This window comes from Eulemur rufifrons, chromosome 23, assembly GCF_041146395.1.
Source record: "Eulemur rufifrons isolate Redbay chromosome 23, OSU_ERuf_1, whole genome shotgun sequence".
NCBI classification, from domain to species: Eukaryota; Metazoa; Chordata; class Mammalia; order Primates; family Lemuridae; genus Eulemur; species Eulemur rufifrons.
In genome coordinates this window covers 21,302,819-21,323,283 of record NC_091005.1, presented here as the reverse complement: position 1 = coordinate 21,323,283, position 20,465 = coordinate 21,302,819, and the positions used below count along the sequence as shown (strand labels likewise).

The window sequence follows — 20,465 nt, the reverse complement described above, 5'->3', positions numbered from 1 at the left end:
TTATTTATCTCTAATTTTAAAATAATTCATTTTCTTGTTGGGTATACAAGTGAGCAGTGGAGAAAGTGGTGCATCTGCAATACCTGAAATTAAAAAAAAAAAAAAGAAAATCAAAATAATCACAAGGGCATGGATTTGAGTCAGTTTAAAAATGGCCAAGATTAGATGGTGGATCATAGGCCCCCCTCACTCCCTCTGTCCCCCATTAAGTACAGAAGCAGAATATGCAAGACAGGACATGACGGGTACAGACTGGAGGCACGGGGCGGGGGGGGGACTCTGAGGTAATCAGTCAGCAGAGAGGATTGAATGGAGGTATGTTGTTAATTTTTCTAGCTTATAAAAATAAGCTGACGACTCACCTGCTGGTGCTAAGGATTTCAATGCTTCCAAAAGATGTGGGCTAGAGAACTTTATTAGGCACCGGAGGGGTTCTTCCCTCTCAGCCAAGATGCTTCCGTTTTTGAACTTCGTTTCAAGCTGTTAACAAATATATATATATATGTGTGTATATATATATATATTTTTTTTTTTTTTTTGAGGGAGGGAGAGAGGGAAGGAATGAGGAAGAGAGACAGATATATTTATAAGTGACTATTAAATATATTAGTTGGAATGGTAAAATATAAAATCAGATTACACATTTCATTAATTCTTTTATTTCTGTTAATCTCATTTTAATTCTTGTCATCAACAAATATAGGGATTAACGGGGTAGAGAGACCATTTAATTTGTTAACTGCAAACCTAGACGGCAACCAGTTTATTAAACAATATCCCACACAAAGTGCCAGCATGCACGTGGCCTGACACAGAAGAGGTGTTGAATGTCAGTTCTGCCCTTAGATGCTCTTTATAGTTAGTGGAAAACTAGTGCTACCATTTGCAATCTATCATATCCATGTAAAAATACCACATCTTTTGAGTTATTGTTAAGATTTCTTTTTAACTTCTTATTATGGAAGATTTTAAATGTACACAAAAGTGAGGAGCACAGTATGAGTCCCACGCGCACATCACCCAGCTGAGATAATTGTCAGCTTGCGGCCGGTCTTGTTTCACCTGTCACCCTGCCTCCCATTCCCTACTGCCCACCCCACTGGACTATTCTGAAGGAAATCCAAGATACCAATACATTCTCCCTGTAGATATTTCAGTATGTATCAAAGAGACGTGAAAGGACCCCAATACCATTACCATACCTAAAACAATTCCTTAATATCTACTACCAAGTAGCCAAGTGATGGTACTTTAGGCTATTTAGATTCTAAGTTTCAATTTTTTTTTTTTTAACTTAAAGTGATCCCTCAAATTTAGAGGTAGTAGGTTGAAATATTTGGTAGATGAGTAATGTGTGCAGCTAACTCAAATGGTTCAGAATAAAGAGAGAGAAAGCAAATGTGGCAAAATGCTAACAATTGGTGAATTGAAGCGAAGAGAAATGGATGTTCATTGTACTATTCTTGCTGAAGGTTTGATTGACATTTTTCTTTTCTTTCTTTCATTTTTTTTTTTTTGAGGCGGGGTCTCACTCTGTCCCCCCAGGCTGCTGTAGTGCAGTGGTGTCATCATAGCTCACTGAAGCATCAAACTCCTGGGCTTAAGCGCTCCACCCACCTTAGCCTACCAAGTAGTAGCTGGGACTACAGGCGTGCACCACCATGCCCAGCTAATTTTTTTATTTTTTTGTAGAGACAGGGTCTCACTGTGTTGCCCAGGCTGGTCCCAAACTCCTGGCCTCAAGCAATCCTCCCACCTTGGCCTCCCTTGACAGTTTTCAAAATAGAAAAGGTAGAGAAAAATTAGTTGCAGGGATGAGAAAAATTAGTTGCAGGGATGAATAAACGTGCACCTTGACTTAAAGAATAAAGCCATTCTAAGACGTGTATAAAGGGAAGTTTTGCAAATCAAACTCCTGTATCCATCTTCTGTATCCTGGACCAGTGGCTCTCCAGCTTTAGTGTACAGAATCAGCTTGTGGGCTTGTGAGAACAAATTGCTGGGCACCATGTTCCCTGATCCAGTAGGACGAGGGTGCGGCCAAGAATCTGCATTTCTCACCCATTCCCAAGTGATACTGATACTGCTAGTGCAGGGACCACGCTTTGAGAACCACTCTCTTAGATTCAGAGCTGTTTAAACGATTGGGGTTAATATCTACCATTAAGGGAACCCAACTTGAAAAGTGTCAGTCACTTTCTCCCACTAAAAACAAGTCAAATCAAACAGATTTTGGCCAAAGGGAGCATATAAATGGCAGATTCAAAGTGTCACCTGTAGCTGTAGAAGGCTAAACAGAAAGAATTTTATTAGAGGGTCTGAGAGGAGGAGGGTGTTATGAGTATGAGCATGGACTCAGATTAGGGTGATGATGATATATATGAACCTCAAGTTTTTCTAATGGTGGCAATGGGCTTGTATTAAACACCCGTAGCACCTACCTGGCCTTCCCGGTAGGCAGTGGCACACTTCTGGAAAGAGCTACATTTGTAGTAGTGTCTAGGTTACTGGTTTTTCTCCATGTGATGCCAACTGGGCTATGCAAGACTTATTTATTCATTCTTTTATGCAACAAGTATTTATGAACACCTACTGTGTGCCAAGTACTGTTCTAGGTGCAGATCGGCTAGAAAGACATCACCTACAATTTTTTTCCCCTCAAATATACAGATCACAGCCAGTTATACATTACTAAATTAACATATAAGGTGAAATGAAAAGGCAAATCCACAATTTCAAAGATCTCCTTTGTTAACAGGGGAACCTATATTACAATAAAGAGGTTGACTTAACTCACAAATTTATTACATAAAATTGAAAAGATAAATGAAAAAGGAACGGCTTTTTAGTCTTGTTTTCCACTTAAAGCTTTTTTTTTTTTTTAATGTCGGTAACTTGTAGTTAATGTTTGTTAAAATGTCCTACCTTATATTGTGCAAATTCTAGCTGTGGTTGAGGACAGTCACCAAAAGTTTCTTGAGTTATTCTTTGGACTCTCTCTTTTTCCATTGTGTTTTCATGAATGATCCTTGGATCCACTATAGGTGGAAGATTTCAAATAAAACAGATGTTAGGAATATATTTTATCCTTAAAATTATCTTCCTTTCATTCCTAACCTTTCAAACTGTTTGTATAATTTAAAAATAATATTTACTGTTTCTTCTCTTGATTGTAATAATTTCTTATTGTAGAAAAGTTGGGAAGTACATGCTTATAAAAGAGAAAATAAAAAATCACCCATTATTCTAACACCCAGAGATAAGTACTGTTAACATTTTAGTGTATTTCTGTCTAGTTCTTTTTACAATGAGCAAAACTAAAGATCCATATGTATATATGTGTGTGTATGTGTATATATATATATTTTATTTTGCCAAGATTGGACTTGAACCTCCTGGGCTCAAGCAATATCCTCCTGCCTCAACCTAACAACTATTAGCACGTGCCATTATGCCCACCTAATTTTTCTTATTTTTTATAGAGATGGGGTCTTGCTATATTGCTTAGGCTAGCTGTATTTTTTTTTTTTTTTGAGACAGAGTCTTGCTCTGTTGCCCGGGCTAGAGTGCCATGGCGTCAGCCTAGCTCACAGAAACCTCAAACTCCTGGGTTCAAGCAATCCTTCTGCCTCAGCCCCCCGAGTAGCTGGGACTACAGGCATGTGCCACCATGCCCGGCTAATTTTTTTCTATATACATTTTTAGCTGTCCAAATCATTTCTTTCTATTTTTAGTAGAGATGGGGGTCTCACTCTTGCTCAGGCTGGTCTGGAACTCCTGACTTCGAGCAATCCTCCCGCCTTGGCCTCCCAGAGTGCTAGGATTACAGGCGTGAGCCACCGCGCCCGGCTGCTAGCTGTATTTTTTAAAACTGGGATCATAAAATACAAATAATTTTGTATCCTACTTTCTAATTTTTTCCTTTTTTTTTTTTTTTTTTGAGGCAGGGTCTTGCTCTGTCACCTAGGCTGCAGTGGCATGATCATAGCTCACTCTAGCATGAAATTCCTGGGCTCAGTGATTATCCTGTCTTAACTTCCTCAGTTGCTGGGACGACAAGGTGCATGCCCCCTCACCTGGCTAATTTTTAGAAACATTTTAGTTTTTTGTAGAGACTGGGCTATGTTGCCCAGGCTGGTCTTGAACCCTTCGCCTCAAGTGATCCTCCCACCTCAGCCTCCCAACGCCCAAAGCGCTGGGATTACTGGCATGAGCCATTATGCCTGGCCCTGCTTTCTTTAACATGAAATCAACAGCATAAATGTTTAGTTTATAACAGCTGTACCATTTCATTTTATTGCCAAATCACTACTAGAAGATAGGAAACTTTTCATTTTTTGTTAAGTTTATATTGCACCCCACCACTTTTATGAACTTTCTGATTCACTTTAGTAGTTCTATACCCTTTTCTCTTGGGTTTTCTAGGAGTGACTCATGTCATTGGTGAGTGGCAGTATAGTCACAATCTTGCTTATTCAAGAAGTTTATCCAGCCCATTAAGAGCACATTAATCTGGATCATGGGATCCAGATTCAGATACCCGAATTTCACTTCTGGCGCTGCCACGCCTAGTTGTGTCACTTTGCCTACAGAGTTACCAATCCTCCCTGAAACCCAGTTTCTTGATGAATAGCGCTTATTCATGGCACTACTGTGAAGATTAAGGAAATAATTATATAAACATCTTAGCATAGAGATTGGCACAAAAGAAATTCTCAACAAATATTAGCTAATTTTTGTTGTTATTGTTACTCTAGTAAATTCTAAAGGAGACCTATGGTAGCTTAGATTTTCTCCTTCAACAGATATTTAATTTTCAATTTTTCTTAAAGCAGTAAATAATTTTGAATTAGGATCCTAGTACATATATGTTTTATTGAGTGACAGCAATCTATCAGGGAATAGTGTAGTTCCATAATTCAGTTTTATATTTTATATTAAAACACACATACTATTTACATGTAGCCCAAGGCTTCTTTCTTGTAGAGGTGTTGTAGAGTTGTGAGTTTCAAAGTTCTAGGGAAAAAAGAAGAAAAAAGTCAATGATAGTAACTGGTTTTAGTACATAAAAGTATGGAAAATATTTTTTCTGATAAAGAGACATTCGAGGCCACATCCTGGCTGCGTTGGGCATTTCTCCTAGAGCAGGATGTTGACAGGAGGCTGCTATTGCTGCAGCATGGCTGTTTTGTTTGAGGAGCTCCATACTTTGTTATCATAAAAATGGATCTGGAAGAATATAGGTGGTGAGTACAAAAGCTAGAGGAATCAAAGGCAGGATTTGCAATGTGATGTTTCAGCTTCACAGCTGTATCTTTAAAACCTGAAAAAACTCACTGAGATTTTTTTTGCAACAATAGCTTTCCTACTGTAAGTCTGAATCTCTTGGATCCATTCTCCCACCTTCCCCCACTGAAGCCCTTGTTTTTATAATTAAGTGCTCAATAATGTGAATATTCCTAGGCATGCAACTGTCACATTATAGCAGAACAATCTGTATCAATTCGGTGGGAAGGAGCAGCTAGGGGAGCAAATCATTATCTAACTTCTTAATGTTAGACTTTTTTTAGGGACTTGCAGAGAGCCATCACTTCTTTCTACTTAGAACAGATGAAAATACCTAAGTATAACATCTTTAAGGGCTCAAAGATATACCCAGAGCACTAACAATCCACTTACAGGGGTCTGAACACACAAGCAGACATTTGCCATATATTCGAAAAAACATCCCTGAGTCTGTGAGTAAGGACAGAGCCATTCTTGTTATCAGAGAGGAACAACACATTCAAATGTTTTAACAAATAAATAAATTGTGGGACTTAATAAACCAATGCTTTCCCCTTTAATTCCAACTGCTATATCACCTCCTAGACTGATGGGCCAAAAATTTAATTATACTTCTCTCTGGCAAAATAGAATAATATATTTAGCTTCAAAAGATAGTGTCCAGTTATTCTAAAGAGAAAATAAATACTAATTGGAATAGCTGATTTGGAAACTGGGATCTATAATACAGACTCCAATGACTAATGAGTGGTATAAAACATAATACGATTAAAAAAAGATGATACTGAGAAATTATTTTGTTTCTTTTCATGTTAACTAATGGAGAGCTTTCTCCACACAATATCTAAAGTGATCTCTTGCTGGAGGTGGACTTTCTTACCTCTCGGTGGCTTCTAACTCCTGTGTAAAAGAGAAAATGAAGATTTAACTTGAAAGAGAGTCACTGATTGGCTCACCTGATTATACTGCTTAAAAACAATAGCTTTAAGAGAGTCCAGATACCGGCTTCTCAGGTCCATTTTCACAATCTCATGGTGTTTGCTAGCAATTTTCAGTGCCTTGAAATGAAAATTAGCAAGACTATTTATTAGGATTTCTGCCTCTGTGTTTATAATATTTGTCAAAGTAAAATGTAGGAGCTGCAATCAGTGAATAATTTCTACTTAAGAGTGAAAAGAAATCCAAAAAATTTAATTTTACAGCCTGTTACTCAGCTTCAAAAACAAAAAAGTGGTTAATGGCATTAAGTCTCATAAATGCAGTCTTTTCTACCTTTAAACAGAAAAGTGATTCTGTTTAAAGTTAGCAGTTACAATAAATCACATTCAGACTTAGGAATAAACAATGAATCCTCAAAATGTTAATATTTTAGAATACCAGTCATCTAATACTATAATGATACTGCCACATAAAAACGCAAATATGTATGCTTTAGAGAAAATATTGAAGAAAAAAATGTGTATTAAATGTAATTTATAAAAGCTTCCTGTCATTTTGGAAACAAGTTGGAAGACTGAAACAGAATTACTAGAATAAGATATTACCTGGATCTAGAGAATGGAGATAAGTTTGTCTTAAGATACACACTAGAAATGAACATTAGCCTTTGGGGTAATGTTTAAACTACCCGTGGCAGGGTACACTCACCTGGCTGTAGGTGCATGAAAGACCACCATGTGTCATGGAGGAAGAGACCCCAAATGTAAAGAAGTAGCGTCAAGTGTTAAAGGGAAAGAGAAGTGAGCGGCAGTCTTTCTGACATTTCAATAACCAAGGCACTCAAATGACAAGCAAATACACCCACAGGCACCCCACAGCTCACTTGGTCCCAACAACGCAGTGCTTGCTGCTCCACCCAGCTCTGTGAGACACAGGAGTGCACAGATGACAAGCCAGGATGGCCGAGGTGCCCCACAACCAGCGGAAGTGGTAGCTCTGGAACCACTTCAAGGTGCCATTGTAGTTGTGAGTGCTAACAGTGACAGCAGCAGTCACCAGCCCAATTTAAGGATGGCTTATTTTGGGGAAGGATGCCAGGAAGCCCATGACACCAAAGGCAGAACCATAAAGAGAAGCAGGCTCTGGACAGGTGCTTATGGTACAGCAGTCTTCTTGTGCACAGAATGTGAGGAAAATGGGTACAGATGAAAATAATATTCATTAATAGGAAAATTAGGCCGGGCGTGGTGGCTCACGTCTGTAATCCTAGCACTCTGGGAGGCCGAGGTAGGAGGATTGCCTGAGGTCAGGAGTTCGAGACCAGCCTGAGCAAGAGCGACACCACGTCTCTACTAAAAATAGAAATTATCTGGGCAATTAAAAAATATATATAGAAAAAATTATCTGGGCATGGTGGCATATGCCTGTAGTCCTAGCTACTCGGGAGACTGAGGCAGAAGGATTGCTTGAGCCCAGGAGTTTGAGGTTGCTGTGAGCTAGGCTGACGCCACAGCACTCTACTCAGGGCAATGGAGTGAAACTCTGTCTCCAAAAAAAAAGGAAAATTATACAGTCATGAAAGAGCAATGAGGTATTTTCATATGTAACCACACGGAAATGTTCTATTAAGTTAAAAAAGGAAATTACAAAATCATATGTGCCACCCTGCCTTTTGTAATAAAACATCTTTTGAAAGGAAATAGCAAACTTTAGCAGCAGTTATTTTGGGTGAATGGGATAGTGAAAAGGGGTATGAAGTTTTGAAGATTAACTTTTTTTTTTGAGACAGAGTCTTGCTTTGTCATCCCGGGTATCACTGCAACCTCAAACTCCTGGGCTCAGGTGATCCTCCTGCCTCAGCCCCCAGTAGCTGGGACTGCAGGCGCGCGCTACCAGGCCCAGCTAATTTTTTTTTTCTATTTTTGGTAGAGATGGGGGTCTCACTCTTGCTAAGGCTGGTCTCGAACTCCTGAACTCAAGCGATCCTCCAGCCTCAGCCTCCCAGAGTGTTTGTTAGGATTACAGGCGTTAGCCACCATGCCCGGCTAATGGTTGTATTTTTTACATTAAGCATGCATTACTTATAGATTAAAAGACAAAAAAGAACAGTTCCAAACTAGTATCTTACCCCACCTTCCCAATTGTAGAAAACAACATTCCCTGCTCCTTAGTTTAGGAGAATACGAATTAAAAATTAATGGAAAGAGAGAGAGACAGAGAGAGAGAGAGAGAGACAGGGAGAGAAAGTAGGAGAAAAAAAAGAACAAAAAGAAAAAAATTAAAAGTGGTATTCTATATCAAAGTTTATTGAACAGTTTAAACCTACATAGACCTTTGAGATAAGGATAATAAAATATTACAGCTTATAATAGTTTGTTCCTACCTGACCCAGAAGGGGTATGTTGCTCTTCAGCGTGGACAAAGAAGTGAAGGCGTATGGGGTCTGGGAATAATACACCACATAAGTAGCTCTGTACTGGTTTGGCTTTGAATACTGTGTTCCCCAGGCGATTCGAATCCAGACTGCATTTTCCTCAGCGTCTCGGAAGCTGACTGTTACCTTATTAAAGAAAGATTTCAGTTTCTTAATTAGTATCTCATCATGGCACCAACTGTAGGTGCTTTTTAGGGGCAAACAATGTCACTATATTTTTGCACACAGGTTGAGACCTGGCAACATTTTCTCCTACTTTTCATGACCGTGTTTTAGGAATTTTTGGGAAAATGTTTTGTGATTGTTTTATAAAGACACATTTATGCCTTGCTGAGTCTTTTGGAAGAAAAAAAAATTTTTTTTTTTTTTTTTGAGACAGGGTCATGCTCTATTGCCTGGCCTAGAATGCTGTGATGTCATCATAGCTCACTGCAACCTCAAACTCCTGGGCTCAAGTGATCCTCCTGCCTCAGCCTCTCAAGTAGCTGGGACTATAGGCATATGTCACCATGCCTGGCTAATTTCTTTTATGTTTTGTGGAGACAGAGTCTCGCTATATTGCCCAGGCTGGTCTTGAACTTCTGAGCTCAAGTCATCCTACCGCCTTGGCCTCCCAAAGTGCTAGGATCACAGGCGTGAGCTACTGTGCCTGGTCAGAAAAAGTTTTTTTAAAAAGCTACAATCAGGGTATGACATCAACATTTTTCAATAATTTCTTGAACTTGTCCTAAAAACTCTTCTCCACTTGTAGGAGTTTATGAAGGCAGCCTTACAAATGAGACACCTGTTTTATAATGAAGCCTTTTTAGCATCTTGCACAGATCTAGCGTGCACTATAGAGTTTAACAGTAAGATTTCTATGTAGTAATGGGCTTAAAAATATACTAACACTAATGCTTTTGTGCATTTTGCTCAGAAGCTAAAAACTACTCCAAAGGAATGTTATGTGGTGAGAATACAGGACGTTTTATTTGGTTTCCATTTCGTGGATGAAATACAGGCCTTTCTAAACTTTTAAATATGCTTGCCAGTTGGTCTGGAATTTAATAGCCTGGTCCTGGATTATCACCTCGCCCTGATTCAGCTTCCCCTTGGACCTCAGACCCTGGAAAGGAGGAACTTGAGACAGGTGCACTTGGCTTGCCCACGTCTCTTTATTTCCTCCCTCTGGGATCTTACTCTAGGAAAAGTGGGTTGTTACGGTGGTTGCTGGCACTACAAACTCTGCCCACTTTTTATCTAGCTGCTTTTCCAAATGTGTTTGGTGCAGCAGACAAGGAAGACTCCCCAGTCTGGGGCATGCAGGTGCAGAGCTGTCTGACTTTCCCGAGTGACAAGCACAGAGCTTGGCCCCGTCAGGTGCTCAGTGGGCCTCCACGGGCTTGAATGGAAGGTCTTACTCTGCATAGTTCTTTGTTTCACATCACAAAAGCAAATACAAGCAAAATGCCTATAGAATCAAGGGTACTTCACAGCTGCATTCACCATTACTGGAACCACTAGCCACATGTGGCTAATTAACTTAAATTCGTTAGAGTTCAACAGGATTAAAAATTCAGCTGCTCAGTCACACTAGCCACCTTTCAAGTGCTCAGTAGCCACATGTGACTACTAGTTAGCGTACTGGATGGTGCTGAAATAGAACATTTCCAGTTGGGTGCAGTGGCTCACACCTGTAATTCCAGCATTTTGGGAGGCTGAGGTGGAAGCATTACTTGAAGCCAAGAGTTTGAGGCCAGCCTGGACAATACATGAGACCCTGTCTCTATAAAATTTTTTTAAAAAAAATTAGCTGGGCGTGGTGGTGTGCTGCAGTTCTAGCTACTCGGGAGGCTGAGGCAGGAGGGTTGCTTGAGCCCAGGAATGTTAGGTTATAGTGAAGTATGATTGGGCCACTGCACTCTAGCCTGGGCAACAGAGCGAGACCCTGTTTCTGAGATATAAAAAATAAAAAAGAATATGTCCATCAGTGCAGAGAGCTCTATTGGACATTGCTGCTCTTGAGAAAGAAGCATCAGGCCCTGAATGCTGAATGGACAGGTGAGAGAAGAGGGGAAATTTTTATACTAGAGTACATCTTTGATATGGAATAGAACAGTATGGAATATTACTAATTGAATTTCTTACAAATGAAAAAACAACAAGATAATAGCAAATTTTATGTGAACAGACGTCATTAAATTGAATTTCATGTAAATTCAGATGAATTTTATTCTTACATTTTTTAATGCTCTCTGAAGAACTTTCTTAAATGAACTTTTGAATTGTTTCATATCAAAAAGATCAACATCTTCACCTGTCAAAGTGAAAAAAAAAAAGAAAAATTAAGGGAGCTACACTGTCTTTAATAAATACATTTGCAAAGAACCCTGAAGCTAAGCGTTTTATCTAGTTCCAGAGCCATAATGATTAAGTCACACAAATGCTGCTAGGACCTCTGACACGGCACTACCACATATATTTCTGATTTTGCTTAAGTGAGTCATAAATAATCACCTCATTTTGAAAGAAAAGAGATTTAAGAGGGACATACTGCTATTCATTTTTAAATTGCCAAAATGTCAAATACAAGTATTCAAGTTAAGACAGAAAATATTACCTGGTCCTTTACTCATCTGAAAAACATCCCAAATTTTCCGGTGCCGATGAAGTTGAGTATCTGAGAGAGGCGAGAAGGGCTTATTACTACTTAGTATGATATCACAGAACTTTGAAGTAATGTGCTTATAAATAGATATTTTTAATATAAAACTGGGGAAAATAACAGTAATTCACAAATTAGGTATACAGATTTTTATTCAAAATATAAACTTTAGGCCAGGCGCGGTGGCTCACGCCTGTAATCCTAGCACTCTGGGAGGCCGAGGTGGGCGGATCGTTTGAGCTCAGGAGTTCGAGACCACCCTGAGCAAGAGCGAGACCCCATCTCTACTAAAAATAGAAAGAAATTATATGGACAGCTAAAAATACATATAGAAAAAATTAGCCGGGCATGGTGGTGCATGCCTGTAGTCCCAGCTACTCGGGAGGCTGAGACAGGAGGATCGCTTGAGCCCAGGAGTTTGAGGTTGCTGTGAGCTAGGCTGACGCCACGGCACTCACTCTAGCCTGGGCAACAGAGTGAGACTCTGTCTCAAAAAAAAAAAAAAAAAAATATATATATATATATATATATATATATAAACTTTATATGGATTAAATTTACTTCATACAAATAAAACAAATCGAGGAGTGGGGAAAAAAAATAAATCGTAACTACTCAATTCCACTGACCTAGATAATACAGTTCTGCTTTAGCATTTATTGTCATGTTAGTCAGCCCATTCGTTCTATTTCCCCGTAAGCCTGCTCCATGGAATGCCACATCTACCCAGTGTGACAGGGAATGCTGGGCTCCACGTGACTGATGGTTGTGTCAGTCGTTCCTTTGCCTGGAGACTCTTCTAGTTCCTTCCACACCTCCTTCCGCACCTCCTTCTGCTCTCCACTCAGAGTGGCCCACCCTGTTCACCCTACCTGAGTCGTTCCTGTCAGAGGACTCATCGCTACCTGAGGTCACACTGTATACTCAGATGTTCATCTATATATTGCCTGTCTCCCCAGTTAGATTCTTATTGAAACGAGGGACCTGTTCACTCTTGTTGTCCCGGGTCTAAACTGCCTGGCACAGAGCGAGCACTCAGCATGTGTCTGACAAACAAATGAATGAACAAACATACGGCATAGAAGACACCCTTCAGGAGTTACAAACTTGAGAGTACCTTAGAGTAGAAATGGACCTAGGAAGTCAGCAAGTTCAACCCTAACCACCATCCTTCTGGCTTAAAACTGTCCCTGTGCACTGTAAGTACACCTCGCCAAAACTTACAAATGATGTCTAAAAGGGCCGCGTCATTGAGACTTGCATGGTTTTCCTGAAAGAGAAGATAAATTATTTAGTAACTGTGGTGATAGGTTTGGTTCTACCCCATTTAAAGCACATTTTAGGACTGGTGAGAACAGGCTATCAGCACCCTCTCCGTAATTTACTGACAACCTGTCTCCGATCTATGTCCTCCTGTTAACCAACAGGTATACCTTCCGATTCATGCCTCAGTCCAGGCACTCACAACCATCCTCCCACAATTTATTCCTCATTTATTGCTTTTGACTTTTTGGTTTTTTAAAATCAATTTTATTGAGGTGTAGTTATACATTAAACTGCACATATTTAAAGTGTACAATTTGGTTAAGTTTTGACTTACGGATCTAGCCATGAAACTGTCACCACAATCACAACAGTGAACATACCCACCAGTTCCCCCAAATTCTCTCGTGCCTCTTTCTTATTCCCCTTTGCACCCTTTTTTGCCTCTACCTCTCTCCCTCCCAACCCCTAGTCCTGAGGCAACCAGAGTTCATCCCTTTTTATTGCTGAGTAGTGGTCCATCGTATGGATGTATCACAATTTGTTTATCCATTTACCTGCTGAAACACATTTGAGTTGTTTCCAGTTTGGGGCTATTATGAATACTGTTGCTATGACCATTAGAGTACATTTTTCATTTCTCTTGGGTAAATGCCTAGAAGGGGAACGGGCCGAATCACATGGTAAGCATGCATCTTAACTTTTTAAGAAACTGCCAAACTGACTTCCAAAGTGCTGCACCTTTTTACATTCCTACCAGCAGTGTATGAGAGCTCTAGCGTCTCCACATCCCAGCTGCCACTAATTATGATGAATCTTTTAAATTTTAGCCATTCTAATAAGTGCGTTGGGATATCTTATCGTGGTTTCAATTTGCATTTTTTTCTAATGACTAACGATTTTGAACATCTTTTCATGTGTTTATTTGCCATCCACATATATTTTTTGAGGAAGTGTGTGTTCAAACTTTTTGCCTATTTTTTAAATTGAGTTGTTTTCTCATTATTTTTTATGTATTCTAGATACAATGATTTAGAAATAGTTTCTACTAGTCTGTGGCTTATCTTTTCATTCTCTTAAAAGTAGCTTTCAAAGAAAAGTTATTTATTTTGATGAAGTACCATTTATCAATTTTTCTTTTATAGATTGTGTTTTTGGTATTGTATCTAATCTAATTCAAGGTCACAAAGATTTTCTCCTGTTTTCTTCTACATGTTTATAGTTTTAGGCATGACATTTGGGTACTGGATGCATTTTGAGTTAATTTTTTTTTTTTTTTTTTTTTTTTGAGACAGAGTCTTACTCTCTTGCCCAGGCTAGAGTGCCGTGACGTCAGCCTAGCTCACAGCAACCTCAAACTGCTGGGCTCAAGCAATCCTCCTGTCTCAGCCTCCCAAGTAGCTGGGACTACAAGGCATGTGCCACCATGCCTGGCTAATTTTTTTCTATATATACTTTTAGCTGTCCAAATCATTTCTTTCTATTTTTAGTAGACATGGGGGTCTTGTTCTTGCTCAGGCTGGTCTCGAACTCCTGATCTCGAGCGATCCTCCCTCCTGGGCCTCCCAGAGTGCTAGGATTACAGGCGTGAGCCACCACACCCGGCCTTGAGTTAATTTTTTATATGGTATGGGAATGGATTGAAGTTCATTTTTTGGAATATGGGTATTCAATTATTGCAGCACCAGTTGTTGAACAAGATTATCCTTTTTTCACAGAATTGCTTTTTGTAGCTTTGTAAAAAATCAGTTAACCATATAATATGTGGGTCTATTTCTGGATCCTGTTCTGTTGCCTTGATTTATTTGTCTGTCTGCCAACACCATCCTGCTATGGTTTGAATGTGTCCCCAAAAGGAATCCCCAATTCAAGAGTGTTTAGAGCTGGGACCTTTAAGAGGTGATTAGGTCATTAGGACTCTGCCCTCATGAGTGTATTAATGCCGTTATCACGACAGTGGGTTCCTGACAAAAGGATGAGTTTGGCCCCTTCTGCCAGTTTGCACACGTGGTTGTACTCGGTCATGTGTGTGTTCTCTCTCTCTCTCTCTCTTTCACATGTGCTCTCTTGCCATGTGATGCTTCTTGTCATGTTATGAAGCAGCAAGAAGGCCCTCACCAGATTCGGGCCCCTAGACCTTGACCTTCTCAGCCTCTAGAACTGTAAGAAATAACTTTCTTTCCTTTATAAATTACCCAATCTGTGGTATTCTGTTATAGCAACACAAAATGGACTCAGATATCCCCTGTCTTGATGACACTGGGTTTATAGGTCATTTTGAATTCAGGTAGTCTTAGTTCTCCAGGTTTTATCTTTTTCAAACTTATTTTTAACTATTAGGGGCTTTTCACATTTACATATAAATTTCAGAATAAATCTGAAAAAAACTGAAATCTTAACAACATCAAGACTTTTGATGCATGAACACAGTCTCTCTCTTCATTTATTTAGGTCTTCTTTAATTTCTCTCAGCAGTGTTTTCTAGGTTTGGTATATAGGTTTTGCACATCTTTTGTCAGCTGTAGGCCTAAGTATTTCATACTTTTTGATGCTATCATAAATTATATAAATATATATATATACCCCTACAATCTTGCTAAGCCTATTGGTTCTAGTTCCTTTTTTTTCTGTAAATTCCATTAGAGTTTTTACATAGATGACCATGTCACCTGCGAATAAAAACAGTTTTACTTGTGCCCAACCAATCTAGATGGCTTTTATTTCTTATTCTTGCTTGACTGCACGAGCAAGAACTTCCAATACAACACTGAATAGAAGTGGCAAGAGTAGACATCCTTGCTTTATTCCTGATCTTAAAGGGAAGGCATTCAGTTCTTCACATTAGGCAGGATGTTAGTTGTAGGATTTCTGTATTACTAGATACCCTTTATCAGTTCTATTCCTCATTTGCTAAGTTTTCTTAAGGAGTAGATGTTGTATTTCATCAGATGCTTTTCCTGTGTCTATAATCATGATCATATATATTTTTAATTTACTAATATGATGAATTAGAATGATTGATTTTCAAATGTCAAACCAACCTTGCACTCCTAAGATGAACCCCATTTAGTCATGATGTATTATTCTTTTAATATATTGGATTTGATTTGCTAAAATTTTGTTGGAACAATTATATCAATGTTCACAAGAGATAATGACATGTGCTTTTCTTATCTTGTAATGTATTTTTCTGGTTTTGGTGTGAGGAGAATGCTGGCCCTACAGAATGAGTTGGGAAATATTCCCTTCTCTTTGCTTTTCTGAAAGAGTATATAGAATTCAAAGTGGTTAGATTTCCACTTTATTCTACTAATTCAGTTACCACTTGTTCTGTTTTCCAGCATCCTAACAGATACCCTTGGTATCTGTTATCTGCTGTAGTTTCCTTTTTTCTTTGGCCTTGGGGATTTATGCTTAAAAAATAATCCTTTATTGCTATTTTATCAGGTTTTCGCAGAGTGTAGCAAAAATTCCTGTTTAATTTGCCATATTTTACAGGAAAATGTTGAATATGATTATAAATATAAGGCTGGGCACAGTGGTTCACGCCTATAATCCCAACACTCTGGGAGGCTAAGGTAGGAGGATTGCTTGAAGCCAGGAGTTTGAGACCAGCCTGAGAAAGAGTGAGACCCTGTCTCTACAAAAGAATAGAAAAATTAGCCAGGTGTGGTGGCATGTGTTTATAGTCCCAGCTAATCAGGAGGCTGAGGCAGGAGGATTGCTTGAGCCCAGTTGTTTGAGGCTGCAGTGAGCTATGATTGGGCCACTGTACTCTAGTCCGGGCAACAGAGTGGGACTCTGTCTCATTAGAAAAAAAAAGTTCATTTACACTTATGGTCATGAAAAGACATCATTGAGAGTAAAAAGGCAAACACAGATTGGGAGAAAATATTCACAATACAGTTATCTGACAAAGGACTTATTCAGACTATATGAAGAATTGTAACTCAGTAAGAAAGACAATCCAGTAGAAAAATGGGCATATAATTAAACAGACAACACAAATGAGAATATCCAATGACTAATAAACAAATGAAATAATTCTCCACATCATCTGTCATCAGGGAAATGCAAATTAAACTACAGTGAAAAATCTCTACCTACCTACCAGAGGGCTAAAATGAGAAGGATGGAAAAATATCAACTATGACAAGGACGTGGGAGTGCAATGTTGTGCAACTCCCTGTGAAAACGGTCTGGTGTTACAAAGCGCAGTATGCTTGTTCTCACTGATGCAAAGATTCCACTGGATGCTGCTGTTGAGTATGAACTGGAAAAACCCCTTTGGAAAACTCTTTGGAGTTATCTACTAAAGAGCTGAATATATGCACATCCTAGAAAATAGCAATTCCACTGTTACGTTATTTGCCAAACAGAAATGAGTACATACATTCATCAAAAGATAAGTACATAGTGTTCACAGCAGTACTAATAGCCAAACACTTAAAATTACCAAAATGCTCATCAACAGTAGAGTGGATAAATGACTCATGTATTTACATAATGGAATTCAACAATGCCAATGAACAACCTACTATGTGCAACAGTGTGGCTGAATATCACAACCTTAAGGTTGAGTGAAAGATGCCAGATACTAAAAACCGTAAGGTATGATTTCACTTACGTAAAGTACAAAAGCAGGCAAAACTAATCTATGTTGTTAGAAGTCAGTGTAGTTGGTACCCTTGGGGTAGGGAACAATAGCAATGGTAATGTTTGTAGATCTGGGTATTGGTTTCATGGGTGTGTTCAGTTTGTGAAAATACATATATGTAGACAGTAACTTTTCTGCAAGAATTTATATTTAAATGAAAAGTTGTGTTTTTTTAATATTCAATGTGTATAGCAGTGTGCATAGTAAAAACTGAAATCCTTCTCTTTCTTACCACCATGCTCCCTAGGCCAGCCGTATTTAACAGTCTGCTATGCATCCTAGACTTCTACACCAGGGTTTCTCAGCCTTGGCACCTTTGACATTTTGGGTTAGATAATTCTGTGTTGTGGAGGGCTGTCTTAGGATGTTAAGGAGCATCCCTGGCCCTCTACCCAGTAGAAGCCAGTAGCAACCCACCCCCACAGTACTGACAACCAAAAATGTCTCTAGACATGGTCAAATGTCCCACATGGGACAAAATTGCTTCATCTGAGAAATTAGCTGAGAATATAGGGCTCCAGCTCTACATAGAAACATTTATATGTATGTATGTTATGTAGTTTCTTTTAATGTTGTACACAAAGATCTAGATTATTTTGTTATTGGATATATCATCATTTATCCAGTCTCCTACATATAGTTGTTCCAATTCTTTTGTTTTAAAAACAATGCTACAGTTAATATCTTTATTTAAATATAAATATGTATATAGGTATCTAAAAATCAAATACATAAATATTCATATTTATATATTAAATGTAAGTATATATGAACATTTTTATAAATATATAAATATTTATGTTATAGTATTATTTATATATACCTCCTTTTTTTTTTTTTATTATTTTCTCAGTATAAACTGCCAGAAGTGGAATTGCTAGGTCAAAAAATATATTTATTTTAAAATGAATGAGGGAAGGATACACTGGAATATAGGAATTCTTTGTATTACACTTGGAACTTTTCTGAGAATCTGAAAACATTTTAAAACAAAAAGCAAATAAGTAAATAAATACACTCAAAAGAGAGAGTGTTTCTTTTCTCACAACTTTGCCAACATGTCTGGGTGTTATTATCTTTTTATCTTTGATAATTGGCTAGCTTAAAAATATAAGGAAAAAATACTGCTCATTATTTTAATTTGTATTGATTTTTTTTTTCCTCTCATGGTATTCACTTTTTCCTTCTTATTGATTTGGAAGCATTCTTTGCAAGTTGAGAAAGCCAATTAAACATTAGCTACACTACAGTAATACACAGCCCTCGTCACTTCACAGTTTAGCAGCTTACATCTCTTTTGGACTAAGAAGAAAGAAAAACCCAAAGGGTTAGCACACTGTTCAAGACTAATCACTTGTAACATTGTTACCTCACACAGCTCAACTAAGTGCTGAACCACAGATTCCTTTCTCTGCCGGAAATTTACAGTCTGCAGTTGATTTTCAGACAAAAAATCCCAGGCTTTTAGGATTGTTGTCATTTCAGTCATGGGGATTTTCAAGATGGTCCTCTTGATAAACTCGGCAACAGTCTCATCCATCTCTTTGGCACTTTAATAAAACAAAAAGATCACAACAAAGTATTAACCAAATATAACATTTTCCAGCATATTTTTAAGCTGGGATTTTGATTTGTAGGTCAAACACCCAAATGTTTACCTTTTTCAGCCACTTTGCAAACAGTTTCAGCATGAAGATTTAATTATTTTATCCTTAAGCTGTATACAAATATTTAAATGTATTTTGGAGCAGCTGTCCCCGACACTTTTGGCACCAGGGACGGGATTCATGGAAGACAGTTTTTCCACAGGGGCGGGGGAGGCGAAGCTGGCGGGGAGGGAGGCAGAGCTCAGGCGGTGATGCGGCCAATGAGTGGCTGTAAATACAGATGAAGCTTCCCTTGCCTGCCTGGCGCTCGCCTGCTGCTGTGCAGCCCAGTTCCCAAGTATCACGGAAGATAATTTTTCCACAGAGGCGGCTTGGGGAGGGGCGGAGCTCGGGCAGTGATGCGCCCCGGTTCCTAACAGGCCACAGACTGGTCCGCGGCCCGGGGATTGGGGACCACAAGAACTTGATAAATGCTTGTGGGATGAGTGACTATATACTCTATCTAAGCAATACGCCTGCGGAGAAACCTGGGCAGGATTAAGTCAATGAAACATCAAACCAACACTTTTTTTTTTTTTTGGAGACAGAATCTCCCTTGATCCTCCAAGCGATCCTCCTGCCTCAGCCTCCCAAGCAGCTGGGATTATAGACGTGCACCACCACGCCTGACTAACTTTTTCTATATATTTTAGTTGTGTGGCTAATTTCTTTCTACTTTTAGTAGAGAAGGGGTCTCGCTCTTGCTCAGGCTGGTCTCAAACTCCTGACCTCGAGCGATCCTCCCGCCTCGGCCTCCCAGAGTGCTGGGATTACACGCGTGAGCCACCGCACCCGGCCAGATCAACACTTTTAAGAACACCTGGGGTTGGGGTAGCCGTTAAAATGAAGATTAAATTGAAGGGAGGGCTCATATAGGGCTTGCGATTTAGCATTCTGGGTAAAGTGTGCAGCACCCCATTCTAAAGAAATCTGGTAGGGTGTGCTCAATCTCACCAATAAAGTCGGGAAGCCCTATAATAAACTTTTCCCCTGTGACTATTTTTAAACCTTCTTTGTACTTCCTGGCGCTTTCGTACAGCGCCTGGCACAAAGACACACTCGCTGAACGCATGACAAAGAAGGGCCTGTAGACACACCGCTGCAGAGCGGAACAGGTAGCATAAGTAATAACTCGACAGGTGCAGAGACCAAAAAGGAAGGAAGCCGAGATGAGCTCAAGTCCAAAATAAAACCCCAGCGGTGGGCAAAGTGGCAACCCGAGGCTCTGAGAGCCCAGCCGCCAGTCGCCTGACAACGGGCCATGCTTTCGCGCAGACGCGCGTCCGCGTAAGCTCGGCCCCGCCCCACCAAGGGCGGAAGTGACGTCACGACCGCCCCAGGGTCTCCGCCCGCTCTCACCTCACCATCTACCGTAGATCCCCCCACCCCGAGAGCTAACGCCAATCCTCCGCCTTAGGACGCGCGCCGGTCACGAAAACGGGGCCTCAGAGACCTGAGATCTGGCTCCCTCAAGGTTCCCGCCACCCTCCGGGCCCCAATCCTGTACGGCCGAGGACTCCCTTACCGGCCCACATCTCCAGCCACCTCACTCCTCAGCAGCTGTTCCCGCCCGCCGCGCCTTCAAAGCCACCAATT

The 20,465-nt window shown here is 39.7% G+C and overlaps 1 protein-coding gene across 1 annotated transcript; it reads right to left on the bottom strand.

Moving 5' to 3' along the window:
* On the bottom strand, positions 1 to 20,436 carry CENPN (centromere protein N). The gene is made up of 11 exons (XM_069456468.1): positions 20,395 to 20,436; positions 18,593 to 18,773; positions 12,528 to 12,573; positions 11,259 to 11,318; positions 10,879 to 10,955; positions 8,609 to 8,785; positions 6,243 to 6,344; positions 4,953 to 5,016; positions 2,926 to 3,038; positions 363 to 480; positions 1 to 83 (listed from the first exon to the last, which is right to left on the bottom strand). Exons 2-11 carry the CDS (start codon positions 18,761 to 18,763, stop codon positions 1 to 3), a joined length of 1,011 nt encoding a protein of 336 aa, XP_069312569.1. The 5' UTR covers positions 18,764 to 18,773; positions 20,395 to 20,436.
* Positions 20,437 to 20,465: the final 29 nt, after the last annotated feature.